Source organism: Lutjanus erythropterus, chromosome 14 (assembly GCF_056507025.1).
Source record: "Lutjanus erythropterus isolate fLutEry1 chromosome 14, fLutEry1.hap2, whole genome shotgun sequence".
Classification (NCBI taxonomy): domain Eukaryota; kingdom Metazoa; phylum Chordata; class Actinopteri; order Lutjaniformes; family Lutjanidae; genus Lutjanus; species Lutjanus erythropterus.
Genome location: NC_139330.1, coordinates 18,115,737 through 18,137,590, shown reverse-complemented (window position 1 = coordinate 18,137,590; position 21,854 = coordinate 18,115,737). Strand labels below are relative to the sequence as shown.

At 41.7% G+C, this 21,854-nt stretch overlaps 1 protein-coding gene across 2 annotated transcripts in view; it reads right to left on the bottom strand.

Annotated features, from left to right (window-relative positions):
* The window catches only part of zmiz1a (zinc finger, MIZ-type containing 1a), a 138,032-nt gene that overhangs the window by 24,299 nt on the left and 91,879 nt on the right, over positions 1-21,854 (bottom strand). The window contains exons 4-6 of one of the 2 annotated variants that reach the window (XM_084735341.1): positions 21,289-21,397; positions 16,827-16,940; positions 12,033-12,138 (exon numbers count right to left, since the gene is read on the bottom strand). In XM_084735341.1, coding sequence (XP_084591467.1) covers positions 12,033-12,138; positions 16,827-16,940; positions 21,289-21,357 — 289 coding nt within the window. In that variant the 5' untranslated portion in view covers positions 21,358-21,397. Of the gene's footprint in view, positions 1-4,698; positions 5,120-12,032; positions 12,139-16,826; positions 16,941-21,288; positions 21,398-21,854 lie in introns of those variants that run through there. The other variant, XM_084735343.1, reaches the window with a different exon arrangement.

Sequence of the window (21,854 nt, the reverse complement as noted above, 5' to 3'; positions counted from 1 at the left end):
AATGTACAAAAACAGAAAAAAACGTAAAGTAAATATGGAAACTGAGGTCTGTGTCGGTGTGTAAACAAACACAGTGAGTGTCTGGGCTTTGTGATGATGTGCTTATACAGTAAACCGCCTCATACACGGCTGGGAAGAGCATCCGAGAACAGCAAGCTGTGAATGAACTGCTCTTATCAGCCACGCGCAGCTCCCCACCACTGGAGGGGAACTAGTAAATATCACATGCCTAATTATAACCAGACACACCACTTGTCTCAACTTCCACAATGTGTCTTTCTTTCATCTCACACTGTTGTTCCTGCAATGAAATCATTAGGGTGAAAAACACAATCAAGAATTCGGAGATTTCCTGCGGCTGCTGTTTCATAATATAAGACAGTGATTAAAAAATGATGAAGATTCCAGCTGTGGCGCGTCTACAGGTGAATTAGTAAAGGAAGATTTGGCCATGAGAAGACGTGAACACACTTTCACTGAAACACTACAGAGATACGGAAGTGATTAAAGGGATAGTTTTGATTTTTTTGAAGTGGGGCTGTATGGGGTACTTATCCATAATCAGTGTATTACAGTATCTGAGCAGAAGGAGTACCAGTGGAGGAAGTTAAACAATGTACTGCTGTGGACAGGGTCAGCAGCAAAATCTATTATAGCCACTTAAAAAAGGTCCACCTAGAAAAATCAATATCAGTTTAAGGGTTCGCTATATTTAGAATATTTCCCAGGGTACCCATTGTCGTATTTTGTGCTTCATAACTCAGCACACATTTTCAATGGGAGGCAGGTTTGGACTGCAGGAAGGCCAGGGTAGTATTTGCATTCTTTAACTGCAAAGCCACACTGTTTTTACACCTACAGAATGTGGCTTGGTATTGATGTTTTTGAAAAAGACATCTGGATGGCAGCATATGTTGCTCCAAAACCTGTATGTACCTTTCAGTATTAATGGAGCCTTCACAGATGTGACGGTAAGGCATGTTGCCACGGGCACTAATACACCCCCATACCATCACAGATGCTGGCTTTTTAAGTTAGCAATTGTAACAATCTGGATAGTCCTCCTCCGCTTAAGCATGGAGGTCACAGAGTACACGAGTTCACTACTTCCTTGCCATCAGACAGTTTCCAACAGGAAAACAAGAAAAAAATGTATCTCCAAAATCAGTAATTCATAAATCATCAGCAAAGGAGTTGCTGGTCTACTGCTGCCTCGTACTGTTAATTTGTCTTTTTGTGTTAATTTGGTTTTACAAAGGATAGCTGAAATTCGCCAAAAGTCACACAATAACACAAACTAACCAACCAACACGTTGGTAGACCAGCAGCTCCTCTGTTCTGCAAGACAAAATTACTGATTTCATCTATGGAATTTGGTTGGTTTGGCTTTTATAACAGCTGATTCCTGTTGGAAAAGCCTCTATAGGATATACAACAGACTTAAAATGGTATTAAATTTTTTAGGATAGTTCAGATTCACTGAAGTCACATACTAGCACAAACAAACCAACAGATAGAAGCACTAATAGATGAGTAACTCTGGTGATTTGAGAGGTAAAATGACTGATTTTTGTCAAAGGAGGTCTGGAAAGTGATATTTGGCCTATGTAACGTCTGTTTTTCATTGGAAAAGCCTGCGTGATGGCAAATTAAATCAGTAAAAACGAATACAAAATTAAAAATACAAATATTAAAACACCTAAACTGATAATGATTTTATTTTTTTGGTGGATCTTTCTTTAAGTAGCTGAACTACGATTTGCTGCTGACCCTGTCCGCAGCAGTACATTGCTTAGCTTCCTACTCCTCCTACTCCTGCTGCTTTTCTGAACTGGGGGCGTGCAGATCACCATCTACTGTAGGGAATACACAGACAATGGATTAAGTACCTCATGCAACCCCACTTCAAAAAACCCTAAACAAGACTGAAGAATTTTTACAAGCGTTTCCTGAAACACATCCTGCAACAGTACTGTACTGCCTGCAGCACTGAGAGCTCCGCCCTCGCCGCTATCAATACTTGACATCAGTTTGTGCTACTGCAAATTCCTTTGTCAATTCTCAACACAACTTCACTTGGCCACTTACTTTCAGCAGGAGGAGGGAAGGATGTCAAGCAATGATTCACAGGAAAAAAAAAAGCAGAAACAAATTGCGAAAACAAACGTGGGCCGCACACGTTACAGTTCAAAGTCAAATGTCATGAATGAGTCACTAAACAGCCTGATGGGAAGTAGTCGGAGTGCAGTCGCAGGAGGTCAACAAAGTGTGTAGAGTAAGAGATACGAACAGAGAGAAAGGAGGAAGGCGAGTGGGGGGAGAATGGTTGCATGTGGCTGTGAGGTTCAGTAACAGGAAGTGCTGCAGCTCCACAACAGCTAACTGGAAGTCCTGTTGTGCTGTAGTATTTTCCACACAGGTCAGTGGAAGATTGTGTTATTGTTTGCACGAGCTGTTTGCTAATTAACTTGTCAGTTTTAAGGTTAGATTAAACACTGATTGAATAGCCTGCAGCACTGTGTCACTTTTATTGCCTGATTGCCCTTTACTCATTCATGTGAAGGTTTCCCTTTATGAGACATTTGATAATGTGAGGTACATTAAATACTTTTAAACCCCACTGAAACAAAAAGCAGGGCATTCTGTGCAGTGATCTAACTGCATTGTCCTTCCATGACTACACTCCCCCCTCCTCCTCCCTCCTCCGTCTCTCCTAATGAGTGGACAGGCAGACAGGCTCTGGCTCCGAGCACAGGTCAACAACTTAAAAAAGAATCCACAGTGGAAAAGTGGGTCATCTTCTCCTCCTGACATAGAAACACACACACACACTAAGGCACACACACTTGCACTCTTCACACCAGCATGGAAATGTGTGCCTCAAGGTGCCATAAATTGTAAGTTGTTGAATCAGTGTCCCTACAACTAAAATTCAAGCACTTTTCAAGAATTTTTAAGGTGCACTTTCAAGCTTTTTCGGCACCTTACATCTATGGTAAATTACATATTTATAAACATATACTGATATAACGATTATTCCACTTCTTCATCGCATTAAATCAGATGTTACTGAGCTACAGACAACCAGAGGGGTGAAAAATTACAGGAAATCACAACAGTTTCATGTTTCAAAATGTGTCACCAGTCTGTAAGAAGACTTTGCATCCTATATAACCTGGCTCTTAAGTCAAGTAGTGATGTATGAAAGTAATGCAATTACAATTTTGTGCCATTTCAAGCACTTTATCCAAGATCCAGGCACTTGTCAAACCTTAAAAACACTACATTAAAATTCAAGTGTTTGGATTTCCAGCACCTTTACAAACTGTGTTGAATGTATGATGCTGCCAAAGACACATCGACACACTCAATATTTCCTCTTTACATTAATGACAAGATTGCAAATGTGTCATTTTGGTATTTGCATATATCTGTAATGTCAAAAAAAATGCAAATTAGTTTATTTGTTATTTTATCTTTGTGGGTACTAAAGAATTTTTACAATCAAATCTTGATGCTCTTGATGCCCAAAACATGATCTAAAATTAGGGCAGAAAACTAAAAGCTATTTTCACTATCAATTAATCTTTCAGTCATTTCCTTGTTTAATTAATTGATTGTTTAGTACATAAAATGTCAGAAAATGGTGAAAAATGTTCATGATCACTGTTTCCCAAAGTCCAGGGTGATGTCATCAAGTCTTGTTTTGTCCGCAACCAAAAAGATATTGAGTTTACTGTTTGACGAGTAAAGAAACCAGAAAATATTCACATCACTTGTGTAACAAAATAGTTGGCACCTAATTTAACATTTGACATTGAATCAATTATTTGACTACTTGTTGCAGCTCTACCTCGAATACCCTCTAAATAACCTACAACATTAAACCCCAAGTCTTTTAATTATAATACAAGACACAAACATCAAAACAAAACCACAACCTAAAGTGTAGCACTGATCCACAAAGCCCTGAAATGAGCCAAAAACTAACCAAGAAATCACACTATCAATGTATGCTTGTGCACAGAGCACACAGAGAAAAACCTACTGAGAATAACGCCATGACAGAGTAGCATGTAGGTCAACCTGTGGTCAGCTGATCTGTCCTGATCCTGTCTTGTGTGAACGGCCAGAGCTTTAGAATACAGTCACACTACAGACGAGATAGAAGCCCTTCTCAGTTCAGTTCAATTTAATGAGCTTTGGTGACATGAAAAGCCTGTGTTTATATTGCCAAAACAAGCAACTATTAACAATAATGATTAAAAAAATAATTACTTTAGTGATAAATAACAGATATACAGTCACAAACCCTCATAAATAGGGCACTGTAACTCAAATATGACAATCAATCAATGAGCAAACAAGTAGCGACAACAACAGTCAGTTTTAACACAAGAAAAAAAATTATGGCCTTAATTACAGTTGCAACAGACACAACAAAGTCAGTGCACAATTACAAGAAATACTCCTGAAGTTCAAATATCTAACAGTGTGAAAACCAAATTCATTCTGCTTCCATTACTGCAATTGCATTATTAATTAATGGATTTGCATCATCTTAGACCTAAATCAACTGTTCAGTTGGCCTCTGTTAACCCCTGATCCGACCCCATGCATGCACACACATACTCACATAACACACCAAATAGTTTTGTGCAGAGATACACACACACACAAACACACACACACACTTACCCAGAGCCAAGCAAAGTCCCTGCACATCTCATCTCATTCCCTTCATAGTGCAGAGAAAAGACTCAAGTGTCACAAATGCTCCTGTTCCCGCAGAGGCCAGTGGCAACTCTCAAAGCTTTTGCTGCTTCCAAGCCTCCTGCCTGTGCCTTATCACTCTCACTCTCTGCACATATCCCTTACTCTGCTCACTCTTTCTTTCTTTCTTACTTCCTCTCTCTTCTCCTGTCTTTCTCTTTTCTCTTTTTTTCCTCTTCTTTTTGCTCACTCTCTTTCTCCTCCCTTGCTCTCTGATCTGTCTTTTTCCCTTGTCCAGCGTCTGCACAATGCACATCAATTATTCAGAGGCAGTCTCCCGGTTTCTCCGGCTTATCCAATCAGAGCGGGGCTCTGCACTAATGGGCTCCTGCTGTACCTGCTACCGGCTCCAACACACTCTCGAGACAGCAGGGGGGGAGGAGGGAGGGAGAGAAATAGACAGAGGGAGCAGAGGAGACAGCCGAAGAGGAGGAGGGAGGATGAGAGGAAGAGATAAAGACAGCGAGCCGACGCAGACAAACAGGAGTAGAGATAGAGAAGGCGAGATATTCCGGCGCTTCTCACCTCTGTCGTGAGGTGCCGTTATTGACGTGCTCAGCCTAGTCTGTCTAGCGCTCCATTGCCCTGTTTCTCTAAGCTGCCACACATGCACACATGCACACATGCATAATCCAATACGACTAGCATTTGTCAGTAAAAAAGAAACAAAACCTGCAAGATCAGATTGCAAACTTGCATACAAGGGAGGAGCTTTAATATGTTGTGCAGGCTGGCTGGAAGAGGAAGTGGGAGAAGAAGAAAGTATGAGATGTAAAGATCAATCTATTCAAAGGCAGACTAATAGAAAGTTATCAGCCATATCTCTGCTCTGGACAACCTGACAACGTCCCCCCTGTCTTCATCAGAAGCCACTTTGTAAATCCAACTAACAAGACACATCACAGACTGCCAGAATTTCTGAGTGAATCAAAGAGGAGGCAGGTTGAGGGGTGAATCTGAGTTCATCTTCTCTTCCCCTGTCCCTAACTTAACCCAACATGGCAACAACAAAAAAAACAAAAAACTAAACAATCTGGATGAATGAACAGGAAAGACCGAAGCTGTCACTCTCCTCTCTACACATGTTGAGATGTGCTGTGCAGCCAAAGAGCGGGAAAAGCCCACTGGCCTTGTGACAGCGGCGCAGAGAAGCCGGTTCCTTTTGTGTGAAACACTCAGTCATCAACAGTTTCACAAATAATCCCACGCAGAACTGAGATGCACACAACGGAGGCATTGTTGGACAGAAATATAACTTGAAAAGGGTGTGTCAAAAGTCCCTCAGGGGTTGATGGGTGGATGAGGAGGTGGGTGGGGGGCTGAGTCCTGACTGAGGTGTGGGTGCCAGATCAGTCAACCCTGAACAAAAGGAGGATTTAAATCATTTGCTCATCCAGTTTTTGACAAGTCTTCTGTGTACTGACTCCACTGCTGAATTTACTTGCAACTAAACCAATTCAATTAAGCAGAAAGTGATAGAGGACCCAATCAGCCAGAGGCGGCAAATGCAGCTCCCCTAATAAGTGTTTCCCCATGAGCTTTATTTCTATAAACTTAATAGTGAAGTTCTGAAGGTAGTTTTGGGTTGCAAAGGGGTTTCATCATCAAGGCGAACCACTGGAGAGTGTCAGAGGAGAGGCCCGCCTGCTAAAAATAAACCCTGTTTCCTGTTAATAATTCAGTGCGCTGCTCTTACTCAGCAGTAATTAAATATAAAAGTCTGTAAGGTTGATTGGGTCAGTAACAAAGGATGCCTACACCTTCCTCTGGTTCTACACACACAGCTCAAAGATGGAAGGAAAGACGGGGTGAGAAAATCAATCAAGTGAAAGTAAATTGAGACAGATAAGTGGAAGACATGTCAGATTGTTGTAGGCCAAAGGAAGAGTGTGTGTGTGTGTGTGTGTGTGTGTGTGTGTGTGTGTGTGTGTGTGTGTGTGTGTGTGTGTGTGTGTGTGTGTGTGTGTGTGTGCAGAAACTCACACACTCTGCACCGAATCTACACAAAGTCTAATGGGAGCACTTATTTTCACTTGTTCACTCTCTTGCACTGCCTGCTGAATTATGAGTTACGAGTTGGTCGAGTGGGGTTTTTGTGTGAGCTCTGTGCAGAGTGATTATAGTTTTACATTTTTAATGATTGTTTTGTTTTTAATTTTTGTTTTCAATTCAGTTTAGTTTCAAGTTTACCATCTTTTACACCAAGATTAACATATATATATATATATATATATATATGCAGGTTTTTAAGACGTGGCTAAACCCACTAAAAATGGACGACTGGCCATTTTCTCATTGCTCAGAGACAAGTTTGACTTTCTGTTTATTTTTCTGATGTGATGCTTCTAACTGAATCTCTGTGGTTTGAAGTTTAGCTTCTCTCCTGCGCACCCGTTTGTATTTTGAAGTATGTGCTTTGTTTTAATCCAGCTGTACAGGAGTCATGTTAACTGATGAAAACCCCAATTTTCCTTTTTTGGCTGCCTTATGATAAAAGTTCTTTGATAACAAAACAAACGAGGGACTTTTATTGTGAAGAAATGATAGGAAATAAAATGCTTATCTACCGTTCAGAGGCTTGGCTAAAGGCGAGCACTTCACCAGTAAATACACACCTTCAAGCGGATACAAACTCTGCTGTGCTGAGCTGATGCCAAGTCAAACCGAGTCCAGCCAAGCTGCATGTGTATAAAAAAGGAGCAAAACAGTGGCAGAAGTTGATGTTGTTAAAGAAAAATCAGTGAGTTGCTAAATGAGATCTAAATCCTAAAGATATAATTTGATTATTTGTCTTGACTGTTTGTTGGTTTTGTACGTCTGTGGAAAGTGTCATCTTTCAATCTGTTTGTAATGGAGCTGCCCAGGGACGCAAAATGAATTTCAGTATAAAGCTGAAAATAAAGTTGTTGACATTTGACCTGGGAGTGGACACCGACTGTACCCCTTCCCACTGAAGACAAAAGTTAGATGTTAGTGTGTGTGTATTACAGTATGTATGTACAGTATATTTTTATTGTATTTTAGTTAGTTATTGTTAGATGTTATATTGTTAGTTTTCACTATTTTCTAAAGTCTAGTTTTGATTTTTATTTCAGTTAACTAAAATGTCACACCTTGGTTTTAAGTTTGGCCTTCATTGTCTATAATAACCTGCTCTGTGTGTGTGTGTGCATGTGTGTGTGTTTTGCAGGACACGGGGTGAGTTGCAGCCACACCCTGGAAGTTTTCTGTCACTGTTGACATAGCAGAGCGGCTGTTTTCCTAATGTGAGACACCAGATCGCCCTGTGAGCACGCTCTATTGACCGACCGGGCGCTGACAATTTCTTTTTAATGTCAGATGTGAGTGGGTGGGGGGAATTTACCAACCAACCAAAAACAAAACTGAGCTCAAACACTCACTCTTAATCAGCACAAGAAGGGGAAACTGACACATGAAAAAACATCAAAGACAATCAGCACTTGTGTAGATAAAAGGGATCCTTAAAATCACCTGCTGTTTCACCACAATAGTGTGTATTCACCCACTGCTATGTGGATTCTGATAACGTGATGCCAACATAAATTATTGAATCATTATTTCTTTTTGAGCGAGACAGACGAACAACAAGCAGCAACCTGCATCTGTCTGACTTAAACATTAAAAGGAGGTTTTTTAAGAACATAGCGATCATTCCAGGGAGCAGCTACCTTTAATCCAGAGCGTGTCGAGTCATGTCGAAGACATAATACACAAACAGAGTCACACTTAACATTTACTTTCATCTCATTAAAACTTCACAGGAGGGGACACTGTCAGTTAGAGGAGGAAAATTTGGCATAGACTCATCACAATGATAATTTTATGGGTTTATTATTGGAGCTTCTGCTTCATAAAGACAGAGAATAAAGTGCTACGAGCTTGGTGACAGATTCACTGAGGAAGGAAGCAGTAAAACCCTTTATAGATTACGTGGTTAATCTGATTTGTTGTCTGCTGAACTTCACAGTAGCGCAACAGCTCAGAGTCTATTAGGGTTGTGTGTGTTTGTAGGGCAGCAACCCACCTATTATCTAATGAACCTCTCAGCTGGACGTCTGCGTGTAGCCAGCTACAGATTATGATGAGGAAAACATAAACAACTCTAAGAAGATTTTTAAAAAGACGGTGGATTTTAAAGGATTTGAAAAAGAAGCGGAAAGTCTGACTACATAAAAAGTAAAAACTGGAAGTCACTCTTTAAAAAAAAGAGTACACTAAATGTAACAATGCTAGCTGCTAGCGTTGTATGCTAACGGCGTTAAAACTGTGTATTCTCGTGGCTCTGAGAGTTAACAGTGCTAATGCTAGCTCTCCTAACAGCAGATAAGTCTCTTCACTGGCTGATTCCAGATTAGAGCAACACACTAATCCCCACAGGCCTCACTGCAGGGTCACAATCTCCAGACAGCTCGTCAGCGGCGGTCTGCTGTTGCTGAAAATCTCTCCACTTCACTCGACGGGTCGCACAGGGCAGCACTTTGTACTTTTGTACATCGAGGGGAGGGTAACTTTAAGCATTTGGAGTTTGTTCACTGGTTGTCTTGCTTAGAGAGAAGAACATGCCAAAAGAAAAAAACATAAACGCATGAAAAACTTTTTCTTTTTTTTAGATCTAAAGGTGCCAAAATTGTTCAAAAAGTTGCAACCAAGAATTGTTGTCATTATTGATTAATCTTCTGATTATTTTTAATGATTAATTGATTAATCATTTGTCTATAAAATTATGAAAAAAATGTGCATCACAATTTTCCAGAGCCCAAAATTACATCTTTAAATTGCCTCTTTTTTCAAACTAACAGTCCAAAACCCAAAGCCTCTTTATTTTCTGTCATAGATATCAAAGAAAAGCAGCTAACTGTCACATTTTAGAAGCTGAAACCTGCAGACGTTTGACATTTTTGAGTTTTTCTTTACATTTCCGAGGGTCTATAGGACAAGGGGTCACACATTGTACAGACTGCAAAGCCTCCTCATGGAAATTGTGATTTGTGTTATTTTTTACTAGATAAACAAAACTTAATGTGAATTGATTCAAGGTGTGTCTCTGAATTTGTTTCATGTCTGAAGAAATGTCACACTGTGGTATATTAATCATGCGAGCATTATCTAGTGTACAGGTGCCAAAATCATTTAATAAATAAGGTTTACTGACTAAAAGTCATAAAATACTAGGTACTTTGTTATAATTTAGTAAACTGTCTTCCTTATCACCTATGTCAGTGTTTGTACACACTCTGCAGCGATGACAGTATTTTGTAGTTAAGAAATACACATGTCAATTTAATTTTCAAGTTGTCAAACTGTTACAAAAAGGAGAGAAGCAATAATTGTTTTATCAATTTCCTCTTTAACCGATGCTCTGAAAGAAAGCATCAGTGTGATTGATCCGCAGGCTTAAGAGTCTGTCTCTTCCTTCGAGGAGCCCACAGTGAGTAATCCCAGACTCCTCTGCCCTTAGTCTGGGCTCTCAGGTGTCAGATGAGCTGCCCTGTGTCGCCATGCAGGCTGTCAGGATATTGTGCTGGGCCTGCACAATTAGACACACACTCATGCATGCACACACACATTAATATGACCACACAGAGAGAGCTGATAAGCCAAATGCTTCTCTGCATCTTTGCTGATGCATTTCTATGAGTGCATGCATGTATCTCTGAGCTCAAGTGTGCATCACGTCTCCTCTGTCGCCCTCCCGTCTGCTTTCTCAGACAGACGTCCTTGTGAGGCAGGTAAGACGGATGCTCAGTGACTAAGATCTGCCCTGAGTCACATCTGCCTCCCACCCCGACAGCCTGCCTGCCTGCCTGCCTGCCTTGTTTGATGACTGGCCGCATCATATCTCCCATCCCTCCCCCGCCCTCCCGCCACCACCACCCTGCGTAATTACACTACAGCTCCCATTTGTCCGCTGTGCATAAACAGCTTTTCCTGAAACCCGGTGCTGTCTTCTATTAGATCCCAGAACCATCAGCAGGCCTGAGGATGATTCTGACTGTCAGTCAGGCCCAGACAGCCGGCCAGCCAGTCCGAGCCATGCCTGGACAACAATCACATTATCCCAACACAGGAACACAGACAGAGAGAGAGAAACACAGCAATCAATATCGTACACTGACGTCTGCCTGACCACTTCAGTTCCTCCCAACAAGATGCTTCCCACTACAACTGAAAGAGGATATTCACCTCGAGCAAGTGTTCATATCAGAAGACAGTGTGAGCTAAATCTGATGCATTTCTACTTATTCAGTTGCAACACATTGCAGCTCGTATGAGGAATTATGGGATAAGATTTCTGTCAGTACTGTCACTGCAGCTCCTGTCATGGAGCAGTGACATATTCGTCCTGTCAGAAAAACAAAGAAATCAGACAGTTTAATCAAAATATTTGACTCTCACTACTCCCACTTATGTAACTACCGGCTGAACAAAGGTTTATCTGTGTTCTGACTAGCTGGCTACGGCTTTGTCAGGTCTCTGTCAGGCAGAGTGAGTGGTCCAGCACACATCAGCGACACCTCCCCAGCCATCCATCTCCTTCTCTCTGCTCTCTCCCGCCTCTGCACATTTCACTTTGACAAATGTACAAGAACAGGCTGCTCCTGCAGGACTGTGGGAGGCGGGGAGGGGAGGTATGGATCGGAGGAGGTGGGGAATTGGATTTGATAGATAAATGTCTGCTTGCTCTCACTTCATGTGTGTGTGCACATACAAGACTGTTGAGTAGACTGTTTTTGTGAGGCTACCACCCGGACAGCTCATCTCAATAGCACATTAATGTTTAATGGGGGCTAAAAATATCTGACATTATAATGCTCTATGGGCTTTTTGTGTGATGTCTGTGGTCACAGTCACATGCATTAAAAAAAAAAGGGGGATTCATGGTAACTTTAACAGACACATTTGTTTTTATGTATTGAAAGGAACAAAATAATTTGCAAATTATACTGTCTTTTAGTATAATTATGAGCTTCTCTGCGTCTTGCTAACAAAACAACCTTCATATGAAAACATAACAAGCAGCTACATTGTGCATTATGAGCAGGATAATGAATCACTTCTGACTGGATCACGACTTTAAGCCATTCAGCGATTTGTTCTAATTGTTTTATTATATGAAAAAGTGAATAACTGTAGCATGAAGAACAATGAGCACTGTATCGTCCACTGTCTTGCGGCAGTAAATGGGATGATGTGTGAGCATGCATCTGCTGGCGTTATAGTAAAGCAATGTGTCTTACCTGCTGACTTGGGAGTGAATTTGTCCCTGTTGGCGGCACACACTGCCAGCAACCTGTAGCCCAGGTCCAAGTCAAAGCCCTGCTGAGCAGCGACACGACTCACCACCTGCAGGAGGAGCAGTAGAGTTCAACAGGGTTCCTACACTGGTTTCAAAGTTAAATTTAAGCACTTTTCAAGCATTTGCAAGTTGCATTTTCAACCTTTTCCAGCATCTTGCAGTTATGATAAAATACATATTTATACACATATACTCAAAATGATTATTTCACTTCTTCATCACATTAAATCAGGTTGTTTGTTAGCAGATTATTGTGCTATGATAGCCTGATAGCATTCTATTGAAAGGTGACAAATTAAAGAGAAATTTCCAGTCAGTGTTGAGGGTAAATGTAATCAACTGAAGCAATTAATTGCCCAGTACGTGCTTTATTGACTGAGAGAGCTGGATTCTCCTGCTGAAAAATCTGTTGTTCTTCCTGCATCCAGTGATGTCATAGTGATGTAAGGAAGAAGTACTGGCTGTTTCAGATTGCATATCAAGTCTTCTTCTCTGGGTAGCCAGAAGCTAGATGAGCATTTCTGTCACCTACTCCTATGTTTTGTCACAACACAGCAACATGGGCATAGGAGTTACAAGCTCGCCTGCAATGCATGCTGGTTGATGTAGGAGCTGCTGCGTGGCTCCATGAGAAAACTTGGTTTTCTTGGTCAATATAGCACACATTGAGGAATTTACTGCTTCAATTGACTACACTTACCATCATCACAGACTGGCCCACATAAAAAGCGTTGAATTTTCCTTTTAAGGAAAACAAAGTTTCAACAAAAACAAGTAAGTTTCACATTTCAAAATGTGTCACCTGTCTGTAAGTAGACTTGGCATCCTTCTTTTTAATTTTTTTTTAATTTTTCATTTTCAAGTGAACTCCCACTCACTGTTTCATAAGAGGGCACCCATCAACAAAGACTGACAGAGTGACAAGCGAGACTCGAGGGGAGTTATCTTAATTTTGAGCAAAATACAAAAGGAATTAGGCTCTCTCCGACTTATTTCATTTCCAGAAAGCAGCCAGAGAGAGATTTATTATTAATGTAATGTTATTATAATTTTAAGCAGTTTCAAGCACTTCAGTTCTTGGGAACACTACATTTAAGTTTAAATGTTTTCAAGGATTTCCACAAACTCCCGATCTTCACTATAGATGCTGTCCTTCAGGCTTTCTGTTTTTAAATCATTACATAATTTTATTACATCATCACTATAATAAACTGGATAAACTGCACTTGCCTATGCAATAAGATATCGATCTCTTATATGATTACATTAAAGCATCTTAATCTTTTCACTTTTTTAATTGTGTTAATATTTTGAACCTCTGCCATCATTTAACTTCATTTGTCTTCAGGCAGACACACATACTATAAACACATACACGCACACACACAGACAGACAGACAGACAGACACAGTGGGATTATTGTGGAGTCTGCAGTCTGAATTGCTCCAGTGATCCACAGTCAGGACGAGTCTGATGACTGCATCAACCTCCAAGAGAGGTGAGAGAGCCAAACCACAGCAGAGTCTCTGAAAGGTTATCCTCAAACAAGCCCGCTCTGGCCCTAAAGTGTACAGTTTGTCTCCTCAGTAAAGGTTCATTTACCCAAACAGACCAGGAAAAAAGCTTTTTCCTACAATTTTTGAGAGGAACCAGTCTCCAGTTGTAAGATTTAAATGATCCTTTTGTGTTTAATGACTTCAAAAAGAGGTTGAACATTTACGGGACACGAAGCAGGAGCCTCTCGGCCTCTTCTAAAAGGTTGAAGGGGGATGCTGAGTGAAGTTAAACAGGACTCGAGAGACAGGGGTAAATCATTATTAGCAGGGAAACCCCCTTGCTTTTATCTGCTAACAGATGACTGCTCCTCTGCTCCCTCTGACCTCAAAACACACATTAGCATTAACAAGGTCAGTTGGGGCGCCTTTTAGAGAGCCAGCATAACAGCTAGCAGTGATCATAAAGTGCCTTTGTCACAGCTAATATGGCTGCTTGAGCGCTGTATGAAAACTACAGAAATTATGTCAATAAATAAGGTTTATTTTTATGGCTTTAATGATGATTTAAAACCATATTATCATATATATCCTGAAATATATCACCCATTCTTGAGATATGGGATAAATCATGACCTATCAAAAACAAAGATAAAAAATTATTACTACTAACACTGTAATTCAAATGTTTTGTGAAAATTATTTTTGCATGTATGTGAAGTTGTTTAAGACACACGAGAAATGTCATTACAGGGATAAATGCATCACAACATAATCTGTTCAAGCCGACCATATTATGCAAACGATGACGATTCTGACAAACGGACGAATCATGTTTGTTGTCAATCGTTTAATTTCCTGCGTGAGCGAGTCTGCCCTGCAGTTTATATGAGGCAGGCAGCCAGCTACAGAGGCTAGCATAGATTCAACACGGATTTAACAGTGTTTCACCTCATAAGCCTTTTTCAGCTTAATCTCCCTCTGAGGATGTACATCCAGGCCCATATTCCTGTCAATATGAAAACACTGCTGTAAGAGGTGCTGGAAGGTTACTGGGCCAGCCATATCCTTTTTTTTTATATTTGCTGGAGAAAAAAAAAGAATCAGTTTTGTAGTTTATATCTTCTTGTTGTTGATACAGTTGTATGTGAAAGACAGCTCCTCATGAACTAAGTGGGCGATTTTTAGAAAACTGTGGCACTAGAGGCATACATAACAGAGATGTCTGCACGCACTGACATTACACTCTCCATACAGTATGCATAAAAACAGACAGAAAAACAAGCAGACAGAGCTAAAAATGCAGCACTGACAGCTCAGTTATGTTATGATTTGTCTTTTATTGGCTCTGGAGCCGATACTCCATCAGAGATCAGAGGATGACCTCCACATGTACAGCATGCCTGAGGGAATAGGTGTCTCCATACAAGGCAGACGTGCAGTTTCACTAAGCTACGACAAATCTGAAGGCCAATGATTGAAGAGATCAGGGGCACAAACATTTTAGGGGGTAATTCAGATTATCTAATGTGGGGCTGTATGAGGTATTTATCAACAGTCAGTGTATTACCTACAGTAGATAGTGGTCATCACGTCCCTAGTTAGGACAGGCAGAGAGGAACACCAACATGAAACTAAAACAATGAACTGCTGTGGACAGGGTCAGCAACTAAATGTATTTTAGCCACTATAAAAAGGTCCACTTAAAAAAAAACAATATCAGTTTAAGTGTATGCTTTATTTAGATTATTGTTATCCCTTTATCTTGCCACCAGACAGCCGTCATAAAAAGCGTAAGCCAAATATCGCTCTCTCCAAACCAACCAAACTCCTTAGACAAAATCAGTCATTTTAGCTTGCAGAACAGCAACACAGGAGTTGCTGGTCTTCCGCTGCCTCGATCTCAATCTTAGTTTGTTTGTGTTATTGTGTGACTTGGTGTTTTAAAAGGATAGTTGAGATTCACCACAATAACACAGCCTAGCCCCACTCTGAGCAGTGCTGAAACAGATGCACAACCATCCTTAAATTTTGATTCAGTGCTCTGATACATAGCGAGCGAGGTATTGCCATGAAGACAAAATCCCTGGAAGAATGCTTAGACTTGTTGCTTGCTATAATTCTCCAGATAAGAAGCCGTTTGCTCTCCGAGTCTGATGAAACAATTTAGCTGATGGAAACAGCCCCATGCTGAGAGGGATCTCAGTGGTGGGCTCCATTGTATAGCTCTTTATCAGCCTTTAAGAGGCTTTTATTGTGATTTACACATTAATGAGCATTTATCTGTTTGCTCACGCTACCACTTCAGCTGGGAACAATGTTCCTTCAGTGTTTCGGAGACTGATCTTAGCGATAAACATGTGAAACGTTCAATTCTCTTCTCCAAAGCCTCTTTCACACATGTGACTGTGTATGTAAGTATGTGTGTGTGTGTGTGTGTGTGTGTGTGTGTCTGTGTGTGTGCGTGTAAGGTTTTCACACACACCTGGTGCAGGGCAGCTCTCTGGCCCTGTGCCCAGATCGATGAATGGTAGCTGGTGAACTGAAAGGCGATAGCCAGAGGTGACTGACTACCCACAGTCCTGTTCAAGCCTCTTTTTTGTTGTGTGTGTGTGTGTGTGTGTGTGTGTGTGTGTGTGTGTGTGTGTGTGTATGTGTGTGCGCACATGGTTGTGTGTGTGTAAAGCACAAAGTGGAGAGAAGCAGTGAGTGACAAGGACTTTAACCTGTGTCACTGGCCCTTGACGGCCCCAGCAGCTGCCTTGGATAACTGCTGGATACAAACCTGGTGCCACTCTAGCTTGCTACTAACTGTTTTACTCACATTTATAGAGAAAAAAAAGAATAAACCTGAACACAAGATGAATATGGGGCTAAAAGTGTCCAAAGAGGACACAATAGCCTGTGTTTTTTTCACCTAGTTAGCCAAAATCTTGTTTTTGTTTTGCTTGTGTACCCTAATTTTACCTCGCATAACACAGGAGTTGTAGGTCTAATAGGTCTAATATTATCAATTTCTCCTATATAGTTTGGTTGGTGTCAAATAATGGTGTCTGTCTGCAAATAAAAGCTTGGATAACTGCTGTATGCAAACCTTTTGCGACTATTGTGACTGTCACAAGCGGACACATCAGCTGCTGTTTTTGTCCTAACTATCTGAAATCTAATTATTGTTTTGCTCATGTCTCCTAAAAAGTACCTGAAAAACCCAAAACGAAAAACCATAATTGGTGTTTGCGTACCGTCAGACATCCCATGAGACTTTGCTCGAAAGGTCGCTGGAAGGCCCGGGGATCTCCACACCAGTCGAGCAGCTCTGTGGCTGCCGAGTGGAAGTTGGCCGGATTCTGTAAGTGCTGTGCAAACACAGGGAGAGGAGACGGCTATTAGAAACAATGGGAAATAATGAGCGTTATTTTTTTTTCTGATTAAGTACAAATTGGAAAAACACTGAAACCAAATAGTTTTGCAGGCTTGCCGCTCTCCCTCCAAACTGCCTTGATTTAATGTCTTGTGTTTCTGCGCGACCCTGTGAGGACCTTGACTCCTTCCAATGTACGCCCACTCAGGGCTCCACTGCATTGTGGGAAGAAGATCACACCCATATCAACAATGATGCCAGTGTTTCCTGTTAATCTCTCTTGGCAACACCCGGCCCTCACCCCCATGACCCACACAGCAACCAAATCTTTCCCTCCAATCCTTCTTCTCCCTCTTCCCCTCATTCATTGCCTGTTTTCAGAATGTAACAGAGCCTCGGCACCAGAAGTCCACTGGCTGGCTTGGCTCTTCACAAAGAAAACAACCTTGGTGCTGGCAGCTATGTGTGCAGACTCAATATGCGCCGTTGGTGTGTTGTCTAATCTCTTTCAGTCTCTGTCTGTCTCTCTCGCCTGTTCACTGAGGCCTGAAACAGTTGAGTCTTTTCTTCCCAGTGTCTGAAGGCTACTCAGGCTGGCAGGACACAATAAGCGGTTTTTAAAATTGGGCTCCCTTTCTTCACGGCTCAGGAGGTTAATAGCTCTGAAATGGCGCAGAGCTGCAGCTTGTTCAGTCGGCGAGATTGAGCCCACTTGAAAGCATTTATTATTCTCATCTGGAGCTGAAGCGTTTTGTTTTGTGTGTTCTTGCAGAGAAGGTAGGACTATTGTCTTTAGGGGGCAGCGGAGGTGAGCGCTTTTTGAAAGGGGCAGCTTTTCGGCGGTGTGTGACAAAGGGGCTCCTCGGCGCGAACGAGGCCTAACGTGTCAGGCCCGGTACCCGCCCGCGGAGAAAATCTTTGAGAGCCTCCAATGATATCATGAACTTCAAGAGAGGCCTTGAGTGACTCATCTTTTTTGATGTGAAGATTAGCCATTATAGAGTTAGCCACAGACTCTCACAGGGGTTTGACTGATGAAGAGAAAGCAGCGAGAGTGAGAGAAAGCCAGAGATGCTCTTGTTGAGTGAGTGAGAGGGAGGAGAAGGGCCTGTTCTAGATGAGTGATATAATCTGGCATTATTGCTGCTTGATGGGAGGCGTATCAGCCTCCAGCGCGAGAGGAATCAGAACTAGCACAGCAGGGGCTGTCTGTCTAGATCTGAACTCACAGCTCCTCCTGCCGCAGCGCTCGCCACCGACTCTGCCTGACAACCTCAACTCTGGTGTGAGGGGGAGGACAGCAGAGTGGAATAGCTGTGCAGAGGATGGAGGATGGAGTCTTAGCTGTTCTTGTTGTTGCTGCAGTTTAGATCAGATGTGCCTAAATGTTTTACCCTAAAACCTAACAAATACCTATTGTATTATATTGTTAAAGGCATTTTTTGAATTATTTAATATAGTGTTGTAAGAGGAAGTTATCAATAGTCAGTGTATTATGGGAGATTGGGGTCAAAATGTCCCCAGTTTGAAGAAGCAGCAGAACTGGTGTTGGACAGTAAGCAATGAACTGCTGGACAGGGTCAGCAACGAAAAGTATTTTAACCACTTAAAAAAGATCCACCTAAAAAAATTAATATCAGTTTAAGCGTATGCTATATTTAGAATATTTATACCCCTTCATCTTGCTGCCAGACAGCAGGAAACTGCTGTTGTGTAAGCCAAATATCACTCTCTCCAAACAAACCAAACTCCATAGGTGTAATCACTATGGAGTTAGTTTGTGTTATTGTGTGACTTTGGTCAATCCAAAATATCCTTTTAAAACACCAAAGTCACACAATAACACAAACAAACTAACAGATTGAGGCAACAGTAGACCAGCAACTGAAGGTAAAATGACTGATTTTGCTGTGAAAATATTCTAAATACAGTATACACTTAAACTGATATAGATTTTTTTAGGTGAACCTTTTTAAGTGGCTAAAATAAGTGACCTGTCCACAGTACATTGTGTAAACTGCCAGCGACTCTGCCTGACAATCTCGACTCTGGTGTGAGGGGGAGGACGACGGAGTGGAATAGCTGTGCAGAGTTTTGGGAGGAGGACGGGGCCTGAGCTGTTCTTGTTGTTGTTGCCGTTCAGGGTTGGATGAGGACAAGAACGGGGAGGTGGGGAGGGAGAGCAGCAGCAGCAGCAGTGACGGGGTTTCAGCAGACAAAGAGCCAGACGTTTGACAGACTGTCCTCTGCGAGATGATGGACTGACTTACCCCTTTTCAGGCCAGCCGAGGATCAGGCTGTTCAGTGCCTACCTGGCTGCATGAAAAACAGCATAACACCTGGCTCTGTGCCAGTGGCTTTCCCCGAACCAAAACAACACCCTGCTAGGAGAGCTGCCACAAGCTCAGAGCTCAGTGACTAACTCGCCGCCTTTGAAGTCTGGTTTACTACGAGCGCTATTACAGCCAGAGCTGAGGAGTATATAAACCAAGCTACAATTAGTGCATTTATTAAGCTAGACGTGTTAACTCGGGCTATTTAGGGCTTATCTGTGACGCCTGAGAAAATAATTGAGGAGGCTTTGTGAAGTGAGCAGCGGTGTCAATTCCACCAAATTTTACTCATTTGAGAAATGCTGACATTTTGGAAATAAGGCTTTTCTTACAAGATTTCGACGTCAAGCACGTCGCTACATGCAAAGCAGCAAAGCAGAAGAGCCTGTTTTATTTATTATACCACTACTATTATTATAGTGGGTTCTCAGGAGTTTAGGTGGGGGTGGGATGTGGGGAGAAAAGGGATATGTCACCTCATAATCGCGAGCTCAAAGGCCTATCATTCACTGATTCACTGTAAGGCATGGTGTCATATGGATGTTGGGAGATATAAAGGATCACACCCACATAGCATAAACAAATAAGCCCACAGCCTGCCAGCCTGCCAGCCAGCCAGCCAGCCAGCCAGTGACTTCTTGTAGACTATTAATCACAGGCAGAGGCGGTAGCCCTGGGTTATGTCTGTCTGTTCGACTGTGTCGTTCTATCTGTATCTGTCTGTGAGGAGGCTCCTGAAAGCTGGCAGTCAAGGAAGCATTTAAGCAAAACCACAACAAGGGCCAGCATACGTCAAGAGTCAGGAACGTGATGTAAGGGAGCACAGGACCAGGAGGAGAGGGGAGGGGGGAGGAGGGGGAAGAGTCTGTTATGTTGCTAGCCTCTTTGAAGTCTCTTCTTGTGTTCGCTGCCAGATTTGCCTCCCTCTCTCCCCTCTTTCTATGACCCTGTGCAACATGATCTGTGTGACTGGAGCTAATGGCCAGACAAACTGATGCCCATATAAGGTGCTGAAAGGAGAAAGGAGTGTAGCAAAGGAGAGGAAATGCAGAGGAAATGCAGATTCTTGTGTCTTTGCCTCCAGCATCCATATCTGCATTGGCCTGAAAGATGTTAAAGGACACTACAGGATGCTACACACATAGAAGTATATGCACAGACGCTGCGTTGGCCTTCAGATCATACACCTATGTTGCCGCCATTTTGGTTCAATCAAGACTGGCCTATGAACACATTCAAGCAAATGGGAGAGTTCTGTTTTTTTCTGGATAAAAAGCAATAAAACATCCACATTTCTCAACCAATTTCAATTAGTCATTTTTATTAGAGCCAGGCCAATATACTGGCTGGCTGATATGGGCATGATATGGGCCTATCACAGATATATGTTTCTCTCATATATGTTTTCTGATATGCACTGCTATGAAAACTTTTCTTACACAACCTATAATGTAAAAAGTGATGCTTCGGGTGATTTAGAACTCAACGAGGATCATTTATGAGCACAAAAAGAGCTCCCTGGTAGGTGTCTCTGTTTTACCACATGCCCCTCAGTGACTGTCAGCATTAAAAGATATAATATATGACTGATACGTGACGTTTGTATAGTCATATCAATGCACAACTGGTCCATAATCCACATAGATTTTCATTCCAGTTCAAAAATTCACTATATGGGCCACCATATTGATAATCTGTAAAATTTTTCCCTCTAAAATCTGTATCTGTATCAAAAATCCTACATCAGTTGGCTCTAGTTTTTACACTTTATATGGTCCATGTTCTTCAACAAGTAAGTTAGAAAAAAAATGTAGACCACAGACCCTTGAATATAAAATCATTGAAATTCAGCTGAGATATAAAAGTGTTACAGTGGAAACTGCAGCTCCGCCATTTACACGTGCTTGTTCACAGGCCAGTGTTGACCAATGTGGCAGCAACAGGCCAAAGCAGTCAATGTAATATCTACATGTTATATGTCTATGGCTACACATGACTCTTTATACACACCTGTTTGATGCACTGCAGCCTGTCATTGGTCTGCTGGATGTGCCGGTCCATTGATGGTAACGTGTTCATCTTGATGTCTCTACCGGGACGCCATTAAAAGTCCTTTACTCTGCAGAAGAAGAAGAGGAAGAGGAGGAGGAGAGGTACATCTGTTAGAACAAGTTTTTGTCAGGTCACCCATGTAAAGAGTTTGTCGCCTGTGAAGTTAAAACAGCATTTCAGCAGCTTGACAGACTCTCAGACAGGGAAGCCAGCTTGTTTTTTTATGCACTGACTCATCGAAGGGCTTGATCCGCCTCAAGTGCGTTTTTTGGCAAATGCATGATACTGAGATGTTTCACAGCAGATAAACAGAAACATGACGAAACCGAAAGAAAACTTTATTGCTTTTTATTACCTATGGGAGAAAAAACTAGCGCTTGCTAGAATCGAGAACGGACATCATCTGTTATCTCTCTTTAAAAGAAGCACACCTCGCAGTCAAGGTTATCACTGTGGCATAGACATCAAATTTATGCCCACATCTAACAGCTGATAAGGTTCTCTCTTTCTTTCTGTGTATATCT